The sequence below is a fragment of the Phocoena sinus genome, chromosome 15 (genome assembly GCF_008692025.1).
Source record: "Phocoena sinus isolate mPhoSin1 chromosome 15, mPhoSin1.pri, whole genome shotgun sequence".
NCBI lineage: Eukaryota > Metazoa > Chordata > Mammalia > Artiodactyla > Phocoenidae > Phocoena > Phocoena sinus.
This window is the reverse complement of record NC_045777.1, coordinates 67,756,929-67,778,687: the sequence shown is the minus strand read 5'-3', so window position 1 is coordinate 67,778,687 and position 21,759 is coordinate 67,756,929. Positions and strand designations below refer to the sequence as shown.

Genomic DNA, 21,759 nt, shown 5'->3' with positions numbered 1-21,759 from the left:
AAAGTGGGGATAACGTCCAGCTTACAGGGTTGGTGTGAGCCCTAGGTAGGCAAGTGAACATAAAGCCCGCAGAAGGGCACCAGGCACACAGTGAAGTGCCCACGAGAGGCTGTCATCGCTGGAGGTGGACAGTGATCACCTTCAAGTGACTTGTTTCATGTGTCAATCTTCTAATGTACAAACATAAAAAGTGACAAACCAGAAAGCAGTTTTACATTGAACTAGCAGAGATGACTACATACAGCTCTTTTTGCAAATCCCATAACCAGATATTAAGTCAAGACAGCTGCTGCTAGATACTAACCTTCAAGGCTAAACTGTCCTACCCCATTCACAGCAGCATCAGAGCTTCAAGCAAGGCCAGCCTTCTCAGGTCTTCACTCCTATATCTTCCTACTAAGCCAAGAGGCCAGAGCAGAATAGGAAGGGTTGTGCTATTATCCAGAAGATAAGAACGGCCCTGGCAACTTCGTTTACTCCTTGGGGCTCTGTGCCCCCAGAATGATTTTAAGAGGCCCCCATGTACATATGAGATTGGGCCCAAGTACAGATATTTTGGTCTGAACTGTGAGGTTATGGCAAAGAAAGGGTGGGTTGAATGGTTTTAGGCCAGGGAGCAAGTGTCACAAATGCTACATTTCCAGTGAAATAAGGCATACTGCTGTCCCCAAACACCATGAGGCAAGGAGTGGCTGCCAGACTAGTCCACCCACGTGGGAGACTCAAACCTGGGACCTTGCAAAAATAAAATCTGGACACTAAGGGCCCCCCTTTTAGTGAAAGCCAAGGCCCTAGAATAGATGCTAGAAAGTCTTTTATTAGTCACCCTGAATTAAAATGACAGTTCAGGTCACTCTGGAAAGAAGAGAAATACTAACTACCCTCCCTTCAAGTTTTAGTAGCCAACAGGAATCTGGGCTCTGAAAAGTCACAAAACACTTTTTTCCCCCAGATTATGAGCAGCTGTGGCAACTGGTCAAATGTGTGAGCAGCAGGGAAGCTGAGTGATCCCTGTGAGCAGAGCTCACTGTGGTAGCTCACGGCCATGGGCAGCTCAAGAGCGTCACAACCTCCCCACTGGGACAGAATGCACTGCTCCATCCAGCCACCCACAGGACCAAGGGGTAGCAGTGCTGGAAACAGATGAGTCCATGTTCCACACATAACGGTACGGAGTGACTGTTAATATATACGGTTTAAGCACAGCATTTGGAGACAACGCCTCTAGACGTTCTGTTATTAAGTCTTAAGAGCTTAGAGCCTGGGAGGATTGAGAAACTCTAAAGAATTAAACCAAAAAAAAAAAAAAAAGAAAGAAAGAGGGTGGGAGGTGTCAAAGACACAAGAGCTCTTTGTAGATGCTGACTGGCTCACTTTGTCCCCAAGTTCATCTTAGAGCTCAAGCGAATTCGAGACACAAGGCAGAGACATTAGACCTGTGTCAAGGGCAAAAACTTCTGGTAGTAGCTCTTCGTGACGTCAATCATCAGCTCCTGGGTACATTCTGGGAGCTCCCCTGAGAAGAGTCCTGAGGAAAGAAAGACCTGGTCAACCACGAGGAGCCGGAGGAGGCCCACATGCAGCTCTGACTTCTGTTGAAACCTCTAGAAGTCTCCTTTCTTTAGTCATGAATGTCTAAATACTAGGTTTTCCATCTTTGGTGCTAACAGAATATTTCCACTGACCATATCTTCAAGATGATGTGAATTTGTGTGTGTGTGAGAGAAACAACTAATACTTTCCCAAAATGCAGAAATATATCCCAGGGACTTCTCTGGTGGCACAGTGGTTAAGAATCCGCCTGCCAATGCAGGGACACAGGTTCAAGCCCTGGTCCGGGAAGATCTCACATGCCACGGAGCAACTAAGCCTGTGCGCCACAACTGCTGAGCCTGTGCTCTAGAGCCCACGAGCCACAACTACTGAACCCATGAGCCACAACCGCTGAAGCCCACATGCCTAGAGACTGTGCTCCACAAGAGAAGCCACCGCAATGAGAAGCCTGCGCACCGCAACGAAGAGTGGCCACCACTCGCTGCAGCTAGAGAAAGCCCGCGCACAGCCACGAACACCCAATGCAGCCAAAAATAAAAAAGCAAAAAAAAAAAAAAAATTAAAAAGAAGAGAGAAATATATTCCAGGTAAAAGAGGTTAGTACATCATGGCATAACCTGAAGAGTTAAGGCAAATCTGACTACATCAGACGTTGTTCCAGGCAAGGATTCGTCCATCCCCTGGACTCTGGGGTGACGCCTGCTGGGCAAGCCAAGGTGAGAGCTCTTGAGGAAAGAAACTGCCCTGCTATTCATACAATGAAACTGAATCCAAGGCCCGAACATGCTAGATATATTCAAATCACAAATGGAAGTAGAACAGAAACACCCTATAGAAAGACAAAAGATGCAGGAATCCTATTTAAGAATTTCTAGGAAAGAGGCACTCTCACACATTCTGGATGGACGTGTAAACTCATAAAACCGTTTGAAGAGCAATTTAGGAATATCCAGCAAAACTTTTAAAAGTTCATACCCTGTGACCTGATAATCCAACTTTTAAGAATTTATTCTACAGATAATCTTGCCCAATTGCACAATATATGTACGAAAGCAACAATGCAGCAAAGTTTCTAATCATGAAAAACCAGGTGCAACTTCTTTTGATCCATTATGCCAGAGGACGATTAGTTATACTGTGGGACATTTATGCAATGAAAACCATGAAACCATTAAAAGGCATGAGGTGAATCTCACCATACTGACAAGAAAAGATGCCCAAGATATACTGTTAAGGAAGCAAGTTTCCTAACAGAACAGAGTATGATTCTGTTTATACATGTAAAAACAGTTTCATATTATATACTAAATATATATATAAACACACATACCTATACACTCATACGCATATAAAAACACACACATATGCTCTTGTATATATACAAAGAGAAAGTAGGATAGAAAAAATGGTCTTAAAAGATACACAATTCTCACAGGCACCTTTTACAAACTAGCAGCCCATGTTAGATTTCCAAATATATGTTTAGTCTGTACAGTATTTAATCTCCTAAAAAAAAATTAGTACTCAACAATTAAAAATTCAGAAATACCATACAAAAATTCAGATTTTGAGCTCCTCATGAAACACCAGAAGTTCTCATGATATCATGCCTGTATTCTTAAACAGCTATGATAGGCTATTACTTCAATCATTTACATGATCTGCCGGGCTCCTGTGGACATCTGAGTTTTTGGTCCCTAACCCAGATCCTTTCTGTACGGTTTGCCTTTCATTTTGACTCAGTTTCATGCTGTGGAGCCTTCCAAAAATATGCTAGTTTTCCTGCAACCCTATGCCTCTTCATTAAAGGGGGAGATTGTCAACAGCAGTATCTAGATGGTTAGCATTTGTTTGTGAAGTCACATAAAATAAACATGGGAAGTACCCTATCAGTGCAAAAAGTACTGGACTCTAAATAAGGAGCTCTGGGAGTTGCCTGGTGGTCTAGTGGTTAGGATTCAGTGCTCTCACTGCCGTGGCTCGGGTTCAATCCCTGGCTGGGGAACTGAGATCCCAAAAGCCGAGGGGCCAAAAAAAAAAATTTTTTTTTAAATAAATAAATAAGGAGTCTTTAGTGCTTGTCAAAGCTTTCCCCCCAACTAGCTCCGATACGTCGTACAACTCAACCTCTCTAGGCCTCAGTTTCCTCACCTATACAATGATCTCTAAGGTCCCAGGCAGAATCTCCACACACAGTGTTTATCTGGATTTCAAATATCTAGCAGTGCTTCCCTGCCATACGCCATCAGTGCTCAAAGACCATAAATTGGATCTAAGGGCTTTGAATAAGTTAAAAGAGATTAAGATATTTCATCAGCAATACACTTCTCATCTCAGCTCAGATGCTTGTCTCACAACTCCTAAAACAATCGCCAAGACCGTGCTGATATAGCACTTGCTAAGAACTATTAAACTTTCTCACAGTGGGAACTCATTATGGGGAGAATTACTAAATAAAAGTCTCTTCCTCCTTTGCAAACAGAGGTGCATGAAAGAGCAGAATGGCCCATTTCCTCCCCAAAGAATCCTAGTGGATGATTCTGTACATCTTTGAAATTTGCATTCAGTGATCTGAGTAATGAGATTTTAAAAAATTGGAATAACAAATAAACCACCCAGTGGTTAGAGATCATATATTGTCAAATCTCTCTCTTCATATCGTCTTCCATCTGTGAATCTGTGATGTGCCTTTGCATGAGCTACTTGATTTCCACTGCGTAAAACAACATGTAGAAGAAGAGAGACTGTCTTGAGGTGGGGGTTGGGAAATGTGAGGTTTTCTTCTTGCTTTTCGGTATTTTCCAAGCTCTCTAGGATGAGCATGGATTGCTTTTGTCTCGTCACATGTTTGTAATTTGGAACTCTGAGCTCATGAGGGCTTTGCCTACGGGCAAAGGTCAAGAGATAATGTATTTGCTTCTCTCAGGTGTCCTAGAGCTCTCACTGGTCTTAGAGCATGTTTTATGGTAACTTTTCAGTTAGGGCATTCCTGGGCAGGGCGGGAAGTACAAGTTCAAACCCCACCCAATGTGAAGGTAAGGCCATAGAATTCTTTGGACACACTTTTTATTTTACCACCCAGAGTCCAGGCCAAGAGAGACATGCTTCCTCATACTTTTCCTGTGCTGCTGACAGATTTATCTAGTTATATTTTAGATAGTATTTCTGAGTACTCTGTACCAGGAGAATGTTTAAGTTAGCTAGATCAACATACTGTTAGAGATAGAAATCGCATGCACTACTTTTGTGAAAGAAAATAAACTTGAGTTTTAATAATCAACACCCAAGGTTACCTGGGCAGCCTGAGAAGACGGTGAATGGTGGGACCACAGTTTCTGGGGGTAATACTGTGTTGTCAAGAATTTTGCAACAGTCTTTCAACACACACCGGCGCCCCTGAAATTAAAATCTTGTTAATAGGAAATAGACCAGGAAATGGGAGTAAAAGTTGTCTTGTCTGCTGTGTGGAATATATTTATATTTTCTCCATTCATGATATCATACAATAGTCATGGACAGTGACAAGAGGCTTGGCTACTATTCCCTACTGCAGGTGGTACATGACAAGCAGGAGGTAAAAATGTGAGTGTCTACAAATTTGAGGTGGGGGTCATACACTGGGGACAGTTCAAGTTACCTTAGGCATTTGATACTACATGAAATTCAATCTTCAAGAATTCTGTTTACTTTTCTTTCTTCCTTTTTTTAATAATTTAGTGGATATCTGTTGTTTTGCTTGTCCAACATCCACTTCCCTTTCTTCTGGTAACAGAAGCTATATTTTCCTTGGATACCGCCCCATCCCCATCTCAGTCCATGTATTTCACCTCCCATCCTAAACTATGAACCCCAAGCCTGGCTACAGCCACTGGTTTAGGCAATCGGCGTATGAGCTGATGATGAATCTCAATGTCAGGGCTTCTGCTGGGACTACTAGGAAAAGCTCTTTCCAATGGGGATTTTAGAGGACAGGACAGAATCCTGGACCAGCCACTGGTTTCCATGAGGAAAGGACCTGCCTGAGAGCCTCCCAGAGGAAAACAAAAAAGGGAAGGGGATTAATTCTCATGACATCAACTGAACCCCCAGAGTCACTTATGTATGAAATTAGGATCTACTTCTGTACCCTTGGTTCATATTAGCCAGTACATTCGCTTTGAACCTACCAATTTAAGGTCTGTTTGTTCTTTTGCCAATTCCAACTGGAAAAGTCTTGGCAAATTCTTCTGGATATGAAGTTATTAGTTCATTTGTTCTCCCATGGGTAAGTGGTAGTTATTAGAAGGTTTAGGCTGGACATAATGCTTGACTTTATCCACTGTCATCACTTTTCAATTCTGCCATCACCCACGGCATTTTGGGGGCAAGAAATAAGGTCTGGGAGCTTCATCTCTTTCATGGCTTAAGGGAAAGGAGAGGCTTCTGTATACGGTTAAAGTTATGTCTCAGACAACTTGCTGAGTAAATGAAAGATTGCATTTACATCATCCGGGTCTATAAGTTTACTTGTGTTCTGGTCAGATGATCTGATAAAACATCCCCAGGTGGCTGAGGATGTGGAACACCTAACAAATACCAGGATAATGCTAACCCATCTAGATCTTAGATTTTACCAAAGAATATGAAAGATACTTTGATTTGGTTGTGTTCAAATTTTCCCCCAGTATTAAATACCTAACCCTTATGTAAGTCCAGGAACTCCTAGGTAGATTGCCAAATGAATTTTTTAAAAAGCTTATACCTAAGGTCTGAATTTCTTTAGTGGCTAACTAAGTTGTCTCCAGTTGGGTGGTAACAGCCAAGCTGGGCAACATCTTTAGGTCAGAAGCAAGTTATGACTGCAGCTCATTTCTCCTTGGAAAGTTTTCTTCCACGAATTACCTATTATTGGCAACATCAAAAATTGGGCAGATGGCCAGCTCCCCTGGTGACTCCCAAATTAACTCAAAGATGTCCTATGATGCCTAAGCTCCTAATAACTCAGACTAAGCACATGGGGCACTGAGTAAAAGGAGTGTGCTGCGTATGGCAGGACACATTCACAGACAGGGACCTGCAGACACAGGGGCCTGGAAGAGAGGGACAGTGGAAATGAACCTTCTCACTGTATACTACCAGCCACCACACAGCCTGAGGGCACCTGCTTTCTAGAGTTGGCCATTCTGCCCACTCAGAGAAATGTGCTCAATTGGGTTTCAGAGAATTCTGGGTAAACTGATCAATTACATGGCAGCAGAATTAAAAATGCAGGTACTTCTTAGGCATGAATGGCTTGGCAATAGCTGAGGAGATAAAAAGCTGAAACAGCTACTTTATTCTTTCCTGGAGAACTTTCCAAGAAGGAGTTAAGAACTACATGTTGCTAGTATTATAGCTACCCATATCTCCTTATGCAAGTTATTTAGCAAGTTACTTAAATCCTGTGAAATAGGATATAAAACCAAGCCCGTAGGGATGCTGTCAAGACTAGAGACAAAAGTAAAACTCATGGCATGGTTAACAGTGCCTATTAATATTGCCTGTTAGGCTTTTCCTGCAGACATTTGGGCAATTCTGATTAACACCCACACCTTCACACATCCAAGCATAAGTTAGACTACCACATGAGATGCTACAGGAAGGATCCCTGTGTCATGAGGACAGCTGGACTCTAAATGAGTTCCTGCTAGCTCTGAGATTCTCAAAGGATCATTCTCCTGAGATTACTTGGGAATTTTTAAAGGCTCAGCAAATAAGCCCTGTCAATACTGAACAATGACAATACCATGAATTGATGTATTGAAAAGTGATACAAAAAGCAGAGCACCTAACAATAGGACTAGAATTCCCTAAGCTGTGGGAACAGCATTTGGATTTTAACCGTTCAGACATTTGGCTCTGGGGCTAAAGGACTAGGCTACTATGGTGATGTCTTCACATTGCTGAGGAAAATATCAGGAAAACCCAGCTGTGGCTTGGAAAGCCGGCTTTGGTCAAACAGTCAGAGTGAGGGGAGAGGATGGATTTCTTCTCCCTTTTCTCAACGTCAGCCCGAACCACAGACATTCTGTCTCTAATACATACTAAGGCACTCCCCTGGAGAAGAATATTTGGCAAAACAACTACTCCCCTTAATTCTGAGTAACAAGTCAGACTGGAATGTTTTTCTCAGCAGTGGGGTTCTCCATTGCACTGTCCACCTTTGCTGTGCCCTCATGGCTCCTGGAATGTGACTGCAGAGCTTCTGCAGGTTTTCTGATACTTTAGGGTCCTAGTCTTATCCAGAGCAGAGAACTGACTCTAAATTAAGGGGAGTGGCCATTTAAATGTATGAAAGGGGTCTTGGCTTTTCCCAGAATCTGAGGGACGAACATAAAATGTAGGAGACATTTTCCCTGAAAATTTAGGCAGTTTGGCTCTGATCATTAACATTCTTACTCAGGATGGTCTCAGAAATCCGAACTGAAATCAACCTCTTCATCTATGAAATACCAAGAAATTCAGCCTTGGAAAGCCTTGGTTGGGTTAAACAAATTGATATCGAGGCACCTGTGGACCAGGGTCCTACAGGTTCTGCTAAGGGAGGGGCCCCCTCGCACCTGGCAAACCCAGCACCCTGAACTACGTGCAGCTCCCTTAACGTCATGCCCATTGGTGACTCTGACCCTTACACATGCCAATCTCTTCCCTGAAACACTCATTCTCCTCTGGTCTAGGAGCCAATTTTGATGCACCCTTCAAGATCCCCTCACCCCCACCAGACTGTAAGATTCTTGAGGTGAAGCAACAGGTAGGTCACATAGCGGCATGGCTATTCATACCACTAGGGTTCAAATCCCAGCACTACCATTTACTAGCCTTGTCAAATCCCCTAATATCGAAGGTCTTCAGTCTCCTCACCTGAAAACAGGGATAATAACAGTACCTAGTATCCTTGGATGGTTGTGAGAATTAAATGAAATAATCAAAGGTAAGAGTTTAACGTCATATGGAAGAGGTTCCATAAAGGTTAGCCATGATTATTAATGCCTAGGAAAAACTCCAAATTCAGTAATAATTCTGATAGACCAGTAGACCAGAAAGGACTTCTACCCTGCTTGATGACAGAAGCAGAAGCCCACTGATGTGAGGGACGCGAGCTAGAGAGAGAGTGAGGCTGCTCAGCCAGCCAAGTCACCATACTCACAATCACACAGTTCTTGCCAACGTGAACATAAGAGCCAATCTGAGCTGCGTTGACCACACAATCTTCCTCAATAAAGACATGGTCCCCAATATGTAGAGGAAAAAATGCAACGCTATAGAAGAAAAAGAAGATGAACAAAGAAAGGTCAAGGTGATGTACTTTTGGCCAAGGTTTATAGTACTAAAGATCGTAATCTCAACTCCATCATCTTTTCTTAATAAGACTGTTCCTACCAAGGAAAGAATCCTCAGGCTTAACGAATTCTGTAATGTTGAAGAAGATGCATGTGACTACTAAATCGAAATCAGAAATATTAGACCAAGGAAATTTGAAAGGAAACAGCAAAACAGTAACAGCAAAACCTTCAAAGCTAAAAAATCTGGCACCAAATAAAAACAAATGAATGTTTTGCTCATTCCTGCCTCCTTTGAAAATGCCCACAGATCACATTTTCATTAATCTGCTCTATAATCCTTCAGGGGACTGATGTGAGGTTCATGGGATATAATTCCCAACATGCTAAAAATTTATAAATTGACTGGTTTTATTGAGAGCCTGCTATATGCCAGACTCTATGCTAGGAACTGGGGAATACAATGGTGAGCAAAAGGGATGCAATCATGCCCATGGAGCTTACAAACAAGAGAAGAAAAGAGAGACTAAATAAATGATTAAATAAGTAATTAGTTCCAACTGTGATAAGTGCTACAGAGGAAAAATAACACATTATGAGAGCATATAACAGAGACTTTACTCAGACTGGAGGTTAAGTAATTGAAAGTGACATTTAAGCCAGGACTTAAGGAGTCAGTCGGCTTTCTCCAGACTTGTGACATCATTCCCATTCTCCAGGACTCCTCAAATGTCATTGACAGTGGTCTGTGATCATATTTACAAGAAATTTCAGTACCTTGGGATGTAAAATATTTGCACTAGAACTAATATAAAGCAGCTGGATGCTCACTGGCTCTTTCCAGTCCTGTGTTCTATTTTGTCAGGAATATTTTGTCAGAGATGATACCTGTCCTCCACAGACCTATATTTTATTTAAATCTTCCTTAATTCATTTGCATTTTTGGTCTGGACCCCTTGTGTGGCAATGGATTCCTTGATCTTATCATAGTCTACAACAGTACTATCAACTCCTTAATTTTAAATTAAAAACTCCAAACTTTATACTATCAGCTGGTCCTGGTATTGAGATATACAGGGGAGGAAATCGACATTCACCTTCTATTCACGTGTTGCTATTTACACTTTCATATTTCTATATTTCTCATGTGGACTATTCTAATTTACACTTCCCTCCATTCACCAATAAGCTTCTTATTCATTCTCAGTCCTCTTCCTGGACCATATCCAGCCCAATAATGCCTTTATCAGGAGGTGGAGCCAACAACTCTAGCAGAGCATCAGTCACTGTATGAAACCATGAAAAAAAGGCGTCACAGGGTTTTCTGATTTCCACTCAATAGTCCTTTTTTTAATTTTAAAAAATATTTATTAATATTTTGGCTGCGCTGGGTCTTAGTTGCGGCATGTGGACTTCTTAGTTGCAGCATGCATGCAGGATCTAGTTCCCTGACCAGGGATCGAACCCGGGCCCCCTGCATTGGAAGCACAGAATCTTAACCCACTGGACCACCAGGGAAGTCCCCTCCCCTCAACAGTCTTCTGAGGGACTTCCCTGGTGGTCCAGTGGTTAAGACTCTGCGTTTCCACTGAAGGGGGCCCAGGTTTGATCCCTGGTCAGGGAATTAAGATCCCACATGCCGCACAGCACGGCCCAAAAAAAAAAAAAAAAAAAAAAATAGCCTTCTGAGCTAATGAGCAAATGCTTTCATCTAAATTTCATATGATTTACAATGACTCCCTGCTCCAATTCCTGTACATAATGAAAGCCTGGAGCCCAACATCACTATGGGAAATGCAGGACGATTCCTGCATGATATACACCCAGGTATGGTAGTCTGAGTTAGCTGCCCTCTTCTCTGTTCCTCCCTAACCATGTTCATGCCCCAGTGACAGGAGTATCCCATCTTATAGTAGCTATCATGTTACAGCATCACATTCTATAGTAGCTTTCTGTTTATGTAATTCTATCACTAGGTTGCTGTTGGTTTTTTTTATTTTTATTTTTATTTTATTTATTTTTTTGCGGTACGCAGGCCTCTCACTGTTGTGGCCTCTCCCATTGCAGAGCACAGGTTCTGGACGCGCAGGCTCAGTGGCCATGGCTCACAGGCCCAGCTGCTCCGCGGCATGTGGGATCTTCCCGGACTGGGGCATGAACCTGTGTTCCCTGCATCAGCAGGCGGACTCTCAACCACTGCGCCACCAGGGAAGCCCTGTTGTTGTATTTTTAATTGAGGTATAGTTTATTTCCAATATATAAGTTTCAGGTGTACAACATAGTGATTCACAATTTTTAAAGGTTATACTCCACTTATAGTTATTATAAAATATTAGCTATTATTCCCTGTGCTGTAAAACATATCCTTGTAGCTTATTTATTTTACATGTAGTAATTTGTACCTCTTGATCCCCTACCCCTGTCTTGCCCCTCCTCCTTCCCACTGGTAACCACTAGTTCGGTATATCTGTGAGTCTGTCTCTTTTTTTTACATTTACTAGTTTGTTTTACTTCTAACACTGGGTTATGAGACCCTATTTGATCCATCTTTATATGCCCAGCTTATAAACTAGTGACTGGCATAAGGAAAGCACTCAATCAATGCTTGCTGAATTCTTGGATGAAAAGCAGATGGTGCCATAAGTAGGAACGAGGAGGGCAAATGGAGAGAGAGGCAAAGAGAATACCATCATATCAAGCATAGTGGTCGGTTTTCCTGCCCTGTCCATGCCCTTTCTTAGACAATCCTTATGCCCACTGAGAGATCAGGGGGCCTGACTTGACCCTGCTCTCTGGGTCAAAGCTGTTTTTAGACTGGGGGTGGGCACTTAACTCAAACTGAGCTAATTAGATTCTCTCTCCCAACATTTTGTTGATAGGACCTAAAATCTCTGGTTGGTATCCACTGGAAGCCTAAATGGAGAAGCGATGTAAAAAAACGGGCTGAGGCAGCCAGGTTGGCTCCATGAGAAAAGCCGGAAGATATAGCTGAAAGAAAAAAGAGGGAAGCAGAAATGCAGAGAGAAGAACAGTTAAGAAACAGTATAACCTTGGTAACAGAGCAGCAGCCAGACAGAATAGTGGTCTTGACTCTGGCTAGCTGTCCAGTTCCAGGTTCTAGTCCCTTGTGAAGCCTGACCCCTTTTTCTACCCTTAAATTCCATCAAATATGCCTGTGGCTGTTTAATCAGAACCCCCTTTGCTTTTGCCAGCTTAAGTGGATTGTTTCTGGCAACTAACCACCAACGAGACTAAGACAACCAACACCAGAGTTGTGTTCATTATGGTGAATTCTTATTTAGTGTCCCAAACAATAGCGTAGGTCTGCTCCTTCCCCCACAACTCAACGCATGGATAGTACCACCAGTAGCAGCATCTTGCCCAAGACTGAATCAGGTCATTAAATTACATACCCTTTGCTGAATTTCTTGAATGGTGGCCTTATGACACTCCGACTTTTCACAACACAATGACGTCCAACTCTTACATTTGCCAGATCCCCTCGAATAATACAGTCATTCATCACAATGGTCTATAAAACAAAGCATATTTTAAAAAGCTACTGACATAGCCTAAAACATAATGAAAAAGAGTAGGAAACCAGACAGTTTGAGAGTTATGCTATATTCTACTGAATCACCTGTTCTGTCAAAAGGGATAACTCTTAAGGTAAAGAGAATTGCCCTCATAATACTGATTGCAGTTCAAGATGTTCCCAGTACATCACAAGATTTGCCCTTATTATCCCATGAATAGGACTCAATGGATGGACAAACATTTATTGAGAATACCTGTGGCAGACCTGGTCTGTGCATCTCCTCAGATGCACTCGGTTCCACCTGCCCCCAAGCCTTGGCTGCTTGCTCAGTGAGAGTCCTGGCTGTTCCCACCTTTGTCTAATCTCCTAACAGTACTATCTCCAACTTCATGCTCCAGAGGTGGACCCACTGAGGTTCTGCTTCCTCTCCCAATTTCTGGACCCAGATTATGTGCTAAACTGCAAGGTGTGATATCTGACTTCCCCAGAGGTTGCCAGGAGGGGCTGAATAACACAACCCAGAAACTGGGGGGAACTAATGCCCCATACTTGGTAAAGAGTAGGCATTCTTGAAATGTCTGCTGAATAAATGAGGTTTAAAAAAAAAAGTGCACGTGGCTGAGGCTGCGGCTGGGAAAGTAAGCAAGGGACCAGATCATGAAGAATTACCTGTTGAGTACAGAAGTTCAGATGTTCTTCCCTAGCGGGTATAAGGAATCAATGAAAGATTCTAAGCAGAGGATTAACACAAGCGAAGCTTCATTTTAGAAATATTACTCTGGAAGCAGTCTGGAGCCTGAATGGAGGCAGGCAAGACTGGAGGGGATGTGACCCTTCAGATGGATCAAGGTGAAACGAGATGGTGGGCCTTACCTAAGGCAAAAGCTGTGCATCAGGGAAAGAGAAATAAATCAGAGGTAGAGGAATCTGAGCAATCCTTTAGATCCAGCTGCCAATTTAGAGGAAGAAGAGGGGGACAGAGATCACATTAAGCAACACTGTGTAAACAGAATCAGCCAAATTCAGAAATTTGAAAATACTGCAGGACAGTGAGCCAGTTTCCTCAACATATAAATGGCATGCGGAGAAAAACGAGGCAGGGAATGAGAACTGTTACAGATTCAAAGAGACTTAAGAGACACATCAACCAAACAGTAATGTGTACCTGACCTTGTTTGGATCCTGATTTGAACAAGCCAACTGTAAAAAGACATCTTAAGATAATGGAGGGACTTCCCTTGTGACGCAGTGGTTAAGAATCCGCCTGCCAATGCAGAGGACATGGTTCAATCCCTGGTCCGGGAACATTCCACATGCCACGAAGCAATTAAGCCCATGCATCACAACTACTGAGCCTGCGCTCTAGAGCCTGTGTGCCACAACTACTGAGCCCATGTGCCACAACTACTGAAGCCCGCAAGCCCTAGAGCCTGCGCGCCGCAACTACTGAAGCCCGCGCGCTCTAGGGCTCGTGTGCTGCAACTGCTGAGCCTGCGTGCTGCAACCACTGAAGCCCACACGCCTAGAGACTGTGCTCCGCAACAAGAGAAGCCACCGCAAAGAGAAGCCCGTGCTCCGCAACAAAGAGTAGCCCCCACTCGCCACAACTAGAGAAATCCCGGGCACAGCAACGAACACCCAACGCAGCCCAAAAAAAAAGATAATGGAAAGACTGAACATGGACTGAGGATTAGATTAGATGATATTATGGAATGACTGGCTTTTAAAAAAATACAGTAACGGTCCTCTATACATTTTTTAAAGCCTTTAAATATCAGTGATATACATTGAAATATTTATGGGTAAAATAATATTATGCTTGCAATTTGCTTTAAAATATTCCACTCCAAAATTGGTTTGAACTTGGCAGGTGAGTATAGAGATGAAGCAAGAATGCCAGAATATTGCTAATTGTAGAAGCTGGTGAATGAGTATATAGGGACTCATGATATGTTCTCTCTACTCTATTTTTTTTTTTTTTTTTGCGGTACGCGGGCCTCTCACTGTTGTGGCCTCTCCCGTTGTGGAGCACAGGCTCCGGACTCGCAGGCTCAGCGGCCATGGCTCATGGGCGCAGCCGCTCCGCGGCATGTGGGATCTTCCCGGACCAGGACACAAACCCGTGTCCCCTGCATCGGCAGGCGGACTCTCAACCACTGCACAACCAGGGAAGCCCTGTTCTCTCTACTCTTAAATGTGTCCTAAAAGTTCCATAACAATACTGCTTATCTATAAAGAATAATGAACTACTAATCCATGAATATATCCAACAACATGGATAAATCTCAAAAACATTATGCTGAGGGAAAGAAGCTGACGCCCCCCCCAAAAAAAGTACATGATTCCAATTACAGGAAACTTGAGAAAATGCAAAACTAACCTCTATTAGTTTTACATAGGTTACCTGGGCAAAGCTAGAAGAAGGCTTGACTGCAGAGGGACACAAGGAAACTAGGGTGATGTAAATATTTTATATCTTGACTGTGGTACTAGTTGCATAGATGTCCCCATCAGCCTTTTCAAACTGCATATTTAAAATGGGTATACTTGGCCACTGAGGCTGCGTGTCCGGAGCCTGTGCTCTGCAATGGGAGAGGCCACAACAGTGAGGGGCCCGCGTACTGCAAAAAAAAAAAAAAATAATAAAATAAAATGGGTACACTTTATTGTATGTAATATACCTAAATAAAAATTATTTTTTAAAAAATAAATTTATTTATTTTTATTTGTAAAATAAATTTATTTTATTATTTTAATTATATAAAATTAAATTATATAAAAATATAAATTATTTTAAAATTTAAAATAAATTAAAAAATAAATTAATTTTATTTTTAAATAAATAAATTTATTTATTTATTTTATTTTTGGGTCTTTGTTGCTGTGTGTGGGCTTTTCTCTAGTTGCAGTGAGCGGGGCCTACTCTTCGTTGCAGTGTGCGGGCTTCTCATTGCGATGGCTTCTCCTGTTGCGGAGCACGGGCTCGGCTCTAGGCGCGTGGACTTCAGTAGTTGTGGCTTGTGGGCTCTAGAAGCACAGGTTCAGTAGTTGTGGCGCACGGGCTTAGTTGCTCCACGGCCTGTGGGATCTTCCCGGACCAGGGCTCGAACCCATGTCCCCTGCACTGGCAGGCAGATTCTTAACCACTGTGCCACCAGGGAAGTCCTAGAAATGATTTTTTTAAATGTTCCATTATAAAATATTTAAAAAGAAAAAAAAAGAAGAGATTTTATATGACTCGGTCATTGTTTAGATGTTGGGTAAGAGAAAAAGAATCTAGGACAGGGTGAGCAATTCTGGGGATTTGATGATAAATTCAATTTTGAAATTCTGAGTTTGTGGAATCAGTGGGATGACCAACAGGCAGTTGTAAATAAAGGTCTGGGGCCCAAGACAGAAGGTCAGGCTAGAGAAGTAGATGGGAACACCTCAAATATAGGTGAATTTAGATAAATCACTAGCCAGAACATGAGGCTCTGAGAAGATACTAAAAAAGAAATGGGCTCACACCTGGAAGAGTTTACCAATCTGACCCACATATGTTCAGTCTGTAAAACCTCTATCAGTAAAAAGAAATTTTCACATCTGCTGCTGATTGTAAAGTATTACAGGTCCTCTTGGCTTTTTTGTTTTGTTTTGTTTTTGTTCTTTTGGCTGTGCCATGCAGCTTGCGGGATCTTAGCTCCCTGACCAGAGATCGAACCCAGGCCCCGGCAGTGAAAGTGCCAAGTCCTAACTACTGCCAGGGAATTCCTCTCGGTTTTTAAAAGCTATCTTCTTCAAGCTTAGAGAGATGTCTATTTCTAGTACATAATTCTTTCATCTGAGATCCTTAATTTACTTCAATCACTGTTTTTCAGCTTGTGTTTCCATCTACAATCAGAGAAAATGACTTATTTTTCTTTTGGAAGAAAACAGAATACCAAGAGTTCTGAGTATTTGGTAATGGCTGTTATTGTTCTATTGTGTTTTAAGTAAAGATAACAATCTTAATCTAGAAATAAAGAAAATCCATGTAAGTCCCTCAGTCAGCCTAAATTACATTCCCACTGAGGAAGCAAACACACAAAAAACATAAGAAAGAAATGATATCACAGATGCTCAAAGAAATTTAGCAAGCGGTATTCAAACCCTGGTTTCCTATCTCATAAAGAATGGAGCTAAAGAAGAGAAGTCAAATTAAAAATAGAGGCAACATGGGCTTCCCTGGTGGTGCAGTGGTTGAGAGTCCTCCTGCTGATGCAGGGGACATGGGTTCATGCCCCGGTCCGGGAAGATCCCACATGCCGCGGAGCGGCTGGGCCCGTGAGCCATGGCCGCTGAGCCTGCGCGTCCGGAGCCTGTGCTCCGCAACGGGAGAGGCCACAACAGTGAGAGGCCCACGTACTGCATTAAAAAAAAAAAAGAGGCAGTAGGGTGTTAAAATGAAAGGAGGTGCCTAAAAAGACCTTTCAGGGAGAAAAACAGTATTAAAGCAGACTTCACCGAACTCAACAAGTATAAGGCAGAGGTGGCAAGTTGGGGGTCTGAGGGCTGTACCTAGAAATGGTTTTCTCTGGCCTCTGCAGCCATGTTTATCATTTACATTAGATGCTATTATGTGAATAGTAGGACATTTTACATTTAAAAAAAAATCCAGATTTCCAGTTTCTTTTGAGAAAATCAGAAGCTCTGCAAGTACAGGTCTGCAATCCCACATGGCAACAATCAGCCCGAGCTTAGCTAGGTCCTGTATTCTCCAATTCACTAGGCCCCACCATTCTGGTTTACACCCAGTCCTCTTTGCTCATCTGATCCCTGTCTCCTCCTGCAGGCACTGTGACACCCGATGGAAAACAGAAATGTCAAAGTTCTGAAAGGGGCAGGGGCTGGAAACAAAAATGGATTGTTCATAATAACAAAAAGCTGGAAACAAAATAACTATCCACCCATAAGAGAGGGGATAAACCGAATTGTACACAGCAGTGAAAATGCATAAACCACAATGAATCTTAGAAACTAAGCTGAGAATGATGTTACTTACTAAATGTAATATTTGTTTTCTATTGTCATTATTACAATAACTGAGGGTAAAAATAGTAAGTCACAGAAAACCAAGTAAAGCTAAACAATATATATTATTTAGAAATACACACATATGTGGTAAAAATTTTGTTTTGAAAAATAAAGAATTTATAAGAAAAAGTTCAGAATAGTGGTATCCTCTTGGAAGGAGGTAGAAGAAAGAAATGGGAGAGGAACTTCAGGCTGTACTGTATTATTATGCATTGATTATGTTCCAGTTCTTCAGTTGGGTGGTGGGTTCATGGTGTTGATTTAATTTTTATGCTTCATAACATATATATCACATATCAGTCTTCTGTGTGCACCAAATATTGCCAAATAAAACACCTTTCAAAAACGAAAGAGGGCCCCGAATAACCAAAACAATCTTGAAAAGGAAGAAGTTGGAAGACTCATATTTCCTGATTATAAAATTTACTACAAGTCTACAGTAACCAAAATAGTGTAGAACTAGCATAAGGACAGATATATCAACTATGGAATAGAATTGAGAGTCCAGAAAGTAACCCATACATCTGTGGCCAGATGATTTTCTATAAGGATGACAAGACCATTCAACAGGGAAAGAACAATCTCTTCAACAAGTGGTGCTGGGACAAGTAGATTTCCAACCCCCCAAAATTAATTAATTAGGACCCCAACCTCACATCATATGCAAAAATTAACTCAAAATGGATCAACAACCATTTAAATACAAGTGCTAAAACCATAAAACTCTTAGAAGAAAACATAGGAGTACATCTTCATGATCTTGGGTTTGGCAAGGATTCTTAGATATATGACATCAAAAACTTAAGCAACAAAAGAAGAAATAGATAAACTGGACTTCATCAAAATTAAAAACTCTTGTGCATCAAAGAACATTATGAAGAAAGTAAAAAGACAACCTACAGAATGGTAGAAAATATTTGCAATCATAAATCTGATAAGGATTTAATACCCAGAATATAAAGAACTCCTACAATTCAACAACAAAGAGACAAGATTTTAAAATGGTCAAAGGACTGAATAGATATTTCTCCAAAGATATGCAAATGGCCAATAAGATAAAAGATGTTCATCATCATTAGACATTAGGGAAATGCAAATAACACTACTATATATATAAAAGATAACTAATAAGAGCCTATTGTATAGCACAGGAAACTCTATTCAGTGCTCTGTAATGACCTATATGGGAATGGAATCTAGCAGAGAGTGGATATATGTATATGGATGGCTGATTCACTTTGCTATACAGCAGAAACTAACACAACATTGTAAATCAACGATACTCCAATAAAACATTAATTAAAAAAAAAAACCACAATGAGGGACTTCCTTGGTGGTGCAGTGGTTAAGAATCCGCCTGCCAATGCAGGGGACACAGGTTTGAGCGCTGGTCTGGGAAGATCCCACATGCCGTGGAGCAACTAAGCCAGTGCGCCACAACTACCGAACCTGAGCTCTAGAGCTCATGAGCCACAACTACTGAGCCCACGTGCCACAACTACTGAAGCCCACACACCTACAGCCCATGCTCCACAATGAGAGGCCACCACAACGAGAAGCCCACGCACCGCAATGAAGAGTAGCCCCCGCTCGCCGCAACTAGAGAAAGCCCGCGCACAGCAACAAAGACCCAACGCAGCCAAAAATAAAATAAATAAAGTAACTAATTAAGAAAAAAACACACAATTAAATATTGAATACCTTTCATATGCACATCCAAAAAAAAAAAACCCAGAAAATAACAAGTGTTCAGGAGAAATTGGTACTCTCTTGCATTGCGGTGGGAACGTAAAATGGTGCAATTTGGCAGTTCTTTGCAAAGCTAAAAACTAGAACTGCCATATGACCCAGACACCCCCACCCCTAGGTATGTAATAAATAACTGAAAACTGAGCTCAAATATATCCTTGTATGCCAATGTTCATTGCAGCAATACTCACAATAGTGGAAAGGTAGAAACAACCCAAGTGTCCATCAACAGATGAATAAATAAACAAAATATACATATATACAATGGAATATTAGTCATGAAAAGGAATAAAATTCTGATACGTGTGGATGAGCCTTGAAAACATTATGCTAAGTGCAATAAGCCAGCCCAAAGGACAAATCTTGCATGATTGTGCTTAAATGACATATCTAGAATAGGCACATTCATAGAGACAGAAAGTAGATTGAGGTTACCAGGGTCTGGGAGGAAAGGGGATGAGAGTTATTCCTTAATGGGTTCAGAGATTCCGTCTGAGTGGTGAAAATGTTTTAGAAATAGATATAGTGGTGATGACTGCACAACACTGTGAATATAATGAATGTCAATGAACTGTGTACTTAAAAGTGCTTAAAGTGGCGAATTTGGTCATAAATACACACACACACACAAATCTTCCCTACAAAATCACAGAAAATGTTTTGGAATTAGCTGAAGGATTTCAAAAAAAACTCCACATATTTGCTAATGAGTCAGATGGAGTTAAGTGGATTTTCTAATTTTGTACTGAAACAGTGTATCTGTAATTACTAATTATATCTAACTACCAAACTATATTTCTTTTCCATTAAATCTCATGGTATGACGGGGTAACAGACACAGTAATTGTGTCTCTACTGAAAATATCTGTGATCTTTTGATTACAGTGAGATTATTTTACCTCTAGAAGTTACAGATTTAATATTTCAAGGAAAATTCAGTGTTCCTAATGGCAGGAAGAAACTATGGACTTCAGTGTTTGTCAAGCTCAAATATATCTTGATATTTTTCTCTGGTTCTGAAGTGTTCTAATATTATCCCAGGTTTATGCTCATCTCTGTGCTATTTCAGCTTATTCAGACTACAAGATTCTGAGCCTTTCGCATTCCATTTTTCAAATGCATTTCAGATTTTAGTTATCTTTCCCAATTCTCAAATTAATTTTAAGTTTCAGTTAATAATGCATCATTAATTAGTAAACAGATAATTGTATCAGTATCACTTCAGTTTCTACACTAAAATACTGTGCTGTCTATTTATGTTTTGTGTCCAGTAATACAGGACACACACTACAATACTGTCCAATAATTTCAGTGCTAGGTGTCATTGTATTTTGTGCCTGGAATAACAGGAAAAAGGCTTTCTGTTGCCTCTTTTTACTGCATATTTTTTGTATTCAATAAATCCAATTTGGAGCATTAAAAAAGAGAGAGAGAATTTTAGCATATATAGCAATAAATTGGGGACAACATTTCATCTGCCCTGCTAATGTGATAATCAGTGGAAAGAAAGCAGAAATATGCATCCCGGAGCTGCCTCCGTCCCTTACCTTGCCATTGAGAACGATGTTCTGACTTCCACAAAGTACAGACTGGCGACTAACTTTGTTCCCAGATGCCTGAAAGAAAAGAGCAGAAAAACGAGGTGAGCAAACTGATTGGGTTCTGGGCTACAGGTTTCCATCAAGAAAGCCCAGACTGGAGAGAAAAGGACTTGCAATGGGGTGTCGTCTGCAATGGAATGAGTCAGGATATCAAAAAAGCAAGGATGAATTAGGAACTTAGGGATTCAAGGAACAGACCCAGAAATTGGATGTGGTACGTCTATAGCCTAGCGGCAGCAGAGACACAAATTACACTCTCATTTCTATACTTCGGTTTTACAGCCCTAAAAACAGGATAATGACTTTACCAATAGCATAGAGTTGTGAGAATTCAATGAAAAAATAAAGAGTAATGCTGACTGAGCACTACCCCCGTTTCGAGCAATTAACACACATCTACATATAGTTTGTATTGACTATAAAGAACCTAACAAACAAAAAAGAACCTAACAGTCTTTAGCACGTAGTAATAAATTATGACATGTTAGTTTTTTTAAAAAAAATTTTTTTAAAGGCCTGAAGCCCAAAGCTGTAATTATCAGGATGGATGAGACTTGTCCTGCTTTCTGGGCGGCGTTTTATCTCTACGAGGAAATCAGGAATAAATTTTAAAAAGCCTAAACTGGCCATGCAAGGAATGCATAACAAAGCCAGACCATACATGAACTCTCACTGTGTAATCTGGACTAAACGCCAAAGGGACCTGGGGTGGGGCAGGGACAGGATGGAGACGGCGGCCTCAGGGGATGCAGGCTTGGAGAGGGGAGGGCAGATGTCTGGACACGCGCACCGTCTCGATGTACTCGGACTTGTTGTAGAGAAGCTCGCCCAACTCCATGGCCACCAACTCCCCTGCGCAGCTCCGGCTCCTGTCAAAGTCTGTCTGCCAGGCTCTCCGCCTCAGACTCCGGCTACTTCCGGCTGCTCCTCCACTTCCGCTCTGGGCGGTCTGCGGTCTCATCCA

General features: G+C 41.5%; 1 protein-coding gene across 1 annotated transcript; it reads right to left on the bottom strand.

Annotated features, from left to right (window-relative positions):
* Window positions 1–150: 150 nt before the first annotated feature.
* On the bottom strand, window positions 151–21,741 carry DCTN5 (dynactin subunit 5). Its single transcript, XM_032605053.1, has 6 exons — window positions 21,586–21,741; window positions 20,742–20,810; window positions 12,266–12,384; window positions 8,720–8,831; window positions 4,848–4,950; window positions 151–1,528 (listed from the first exon to the last, which is right to left on the bottom strand). The coding sequence occupies exons 1-6, from the start codon at window positions 21,631–21,633 to the stop codon at window positions 1,431–1,433; spliced, it is 549 nt and encodes a 182-aa protein (XP_032460944.1). The 5' UTR covers window positions 21,634–21,741; the 3' UTR covers window positions 151–1,430.
* Between the last annotated feature and the right edge of the window lie 18 nt (window positions 21,742–21,759).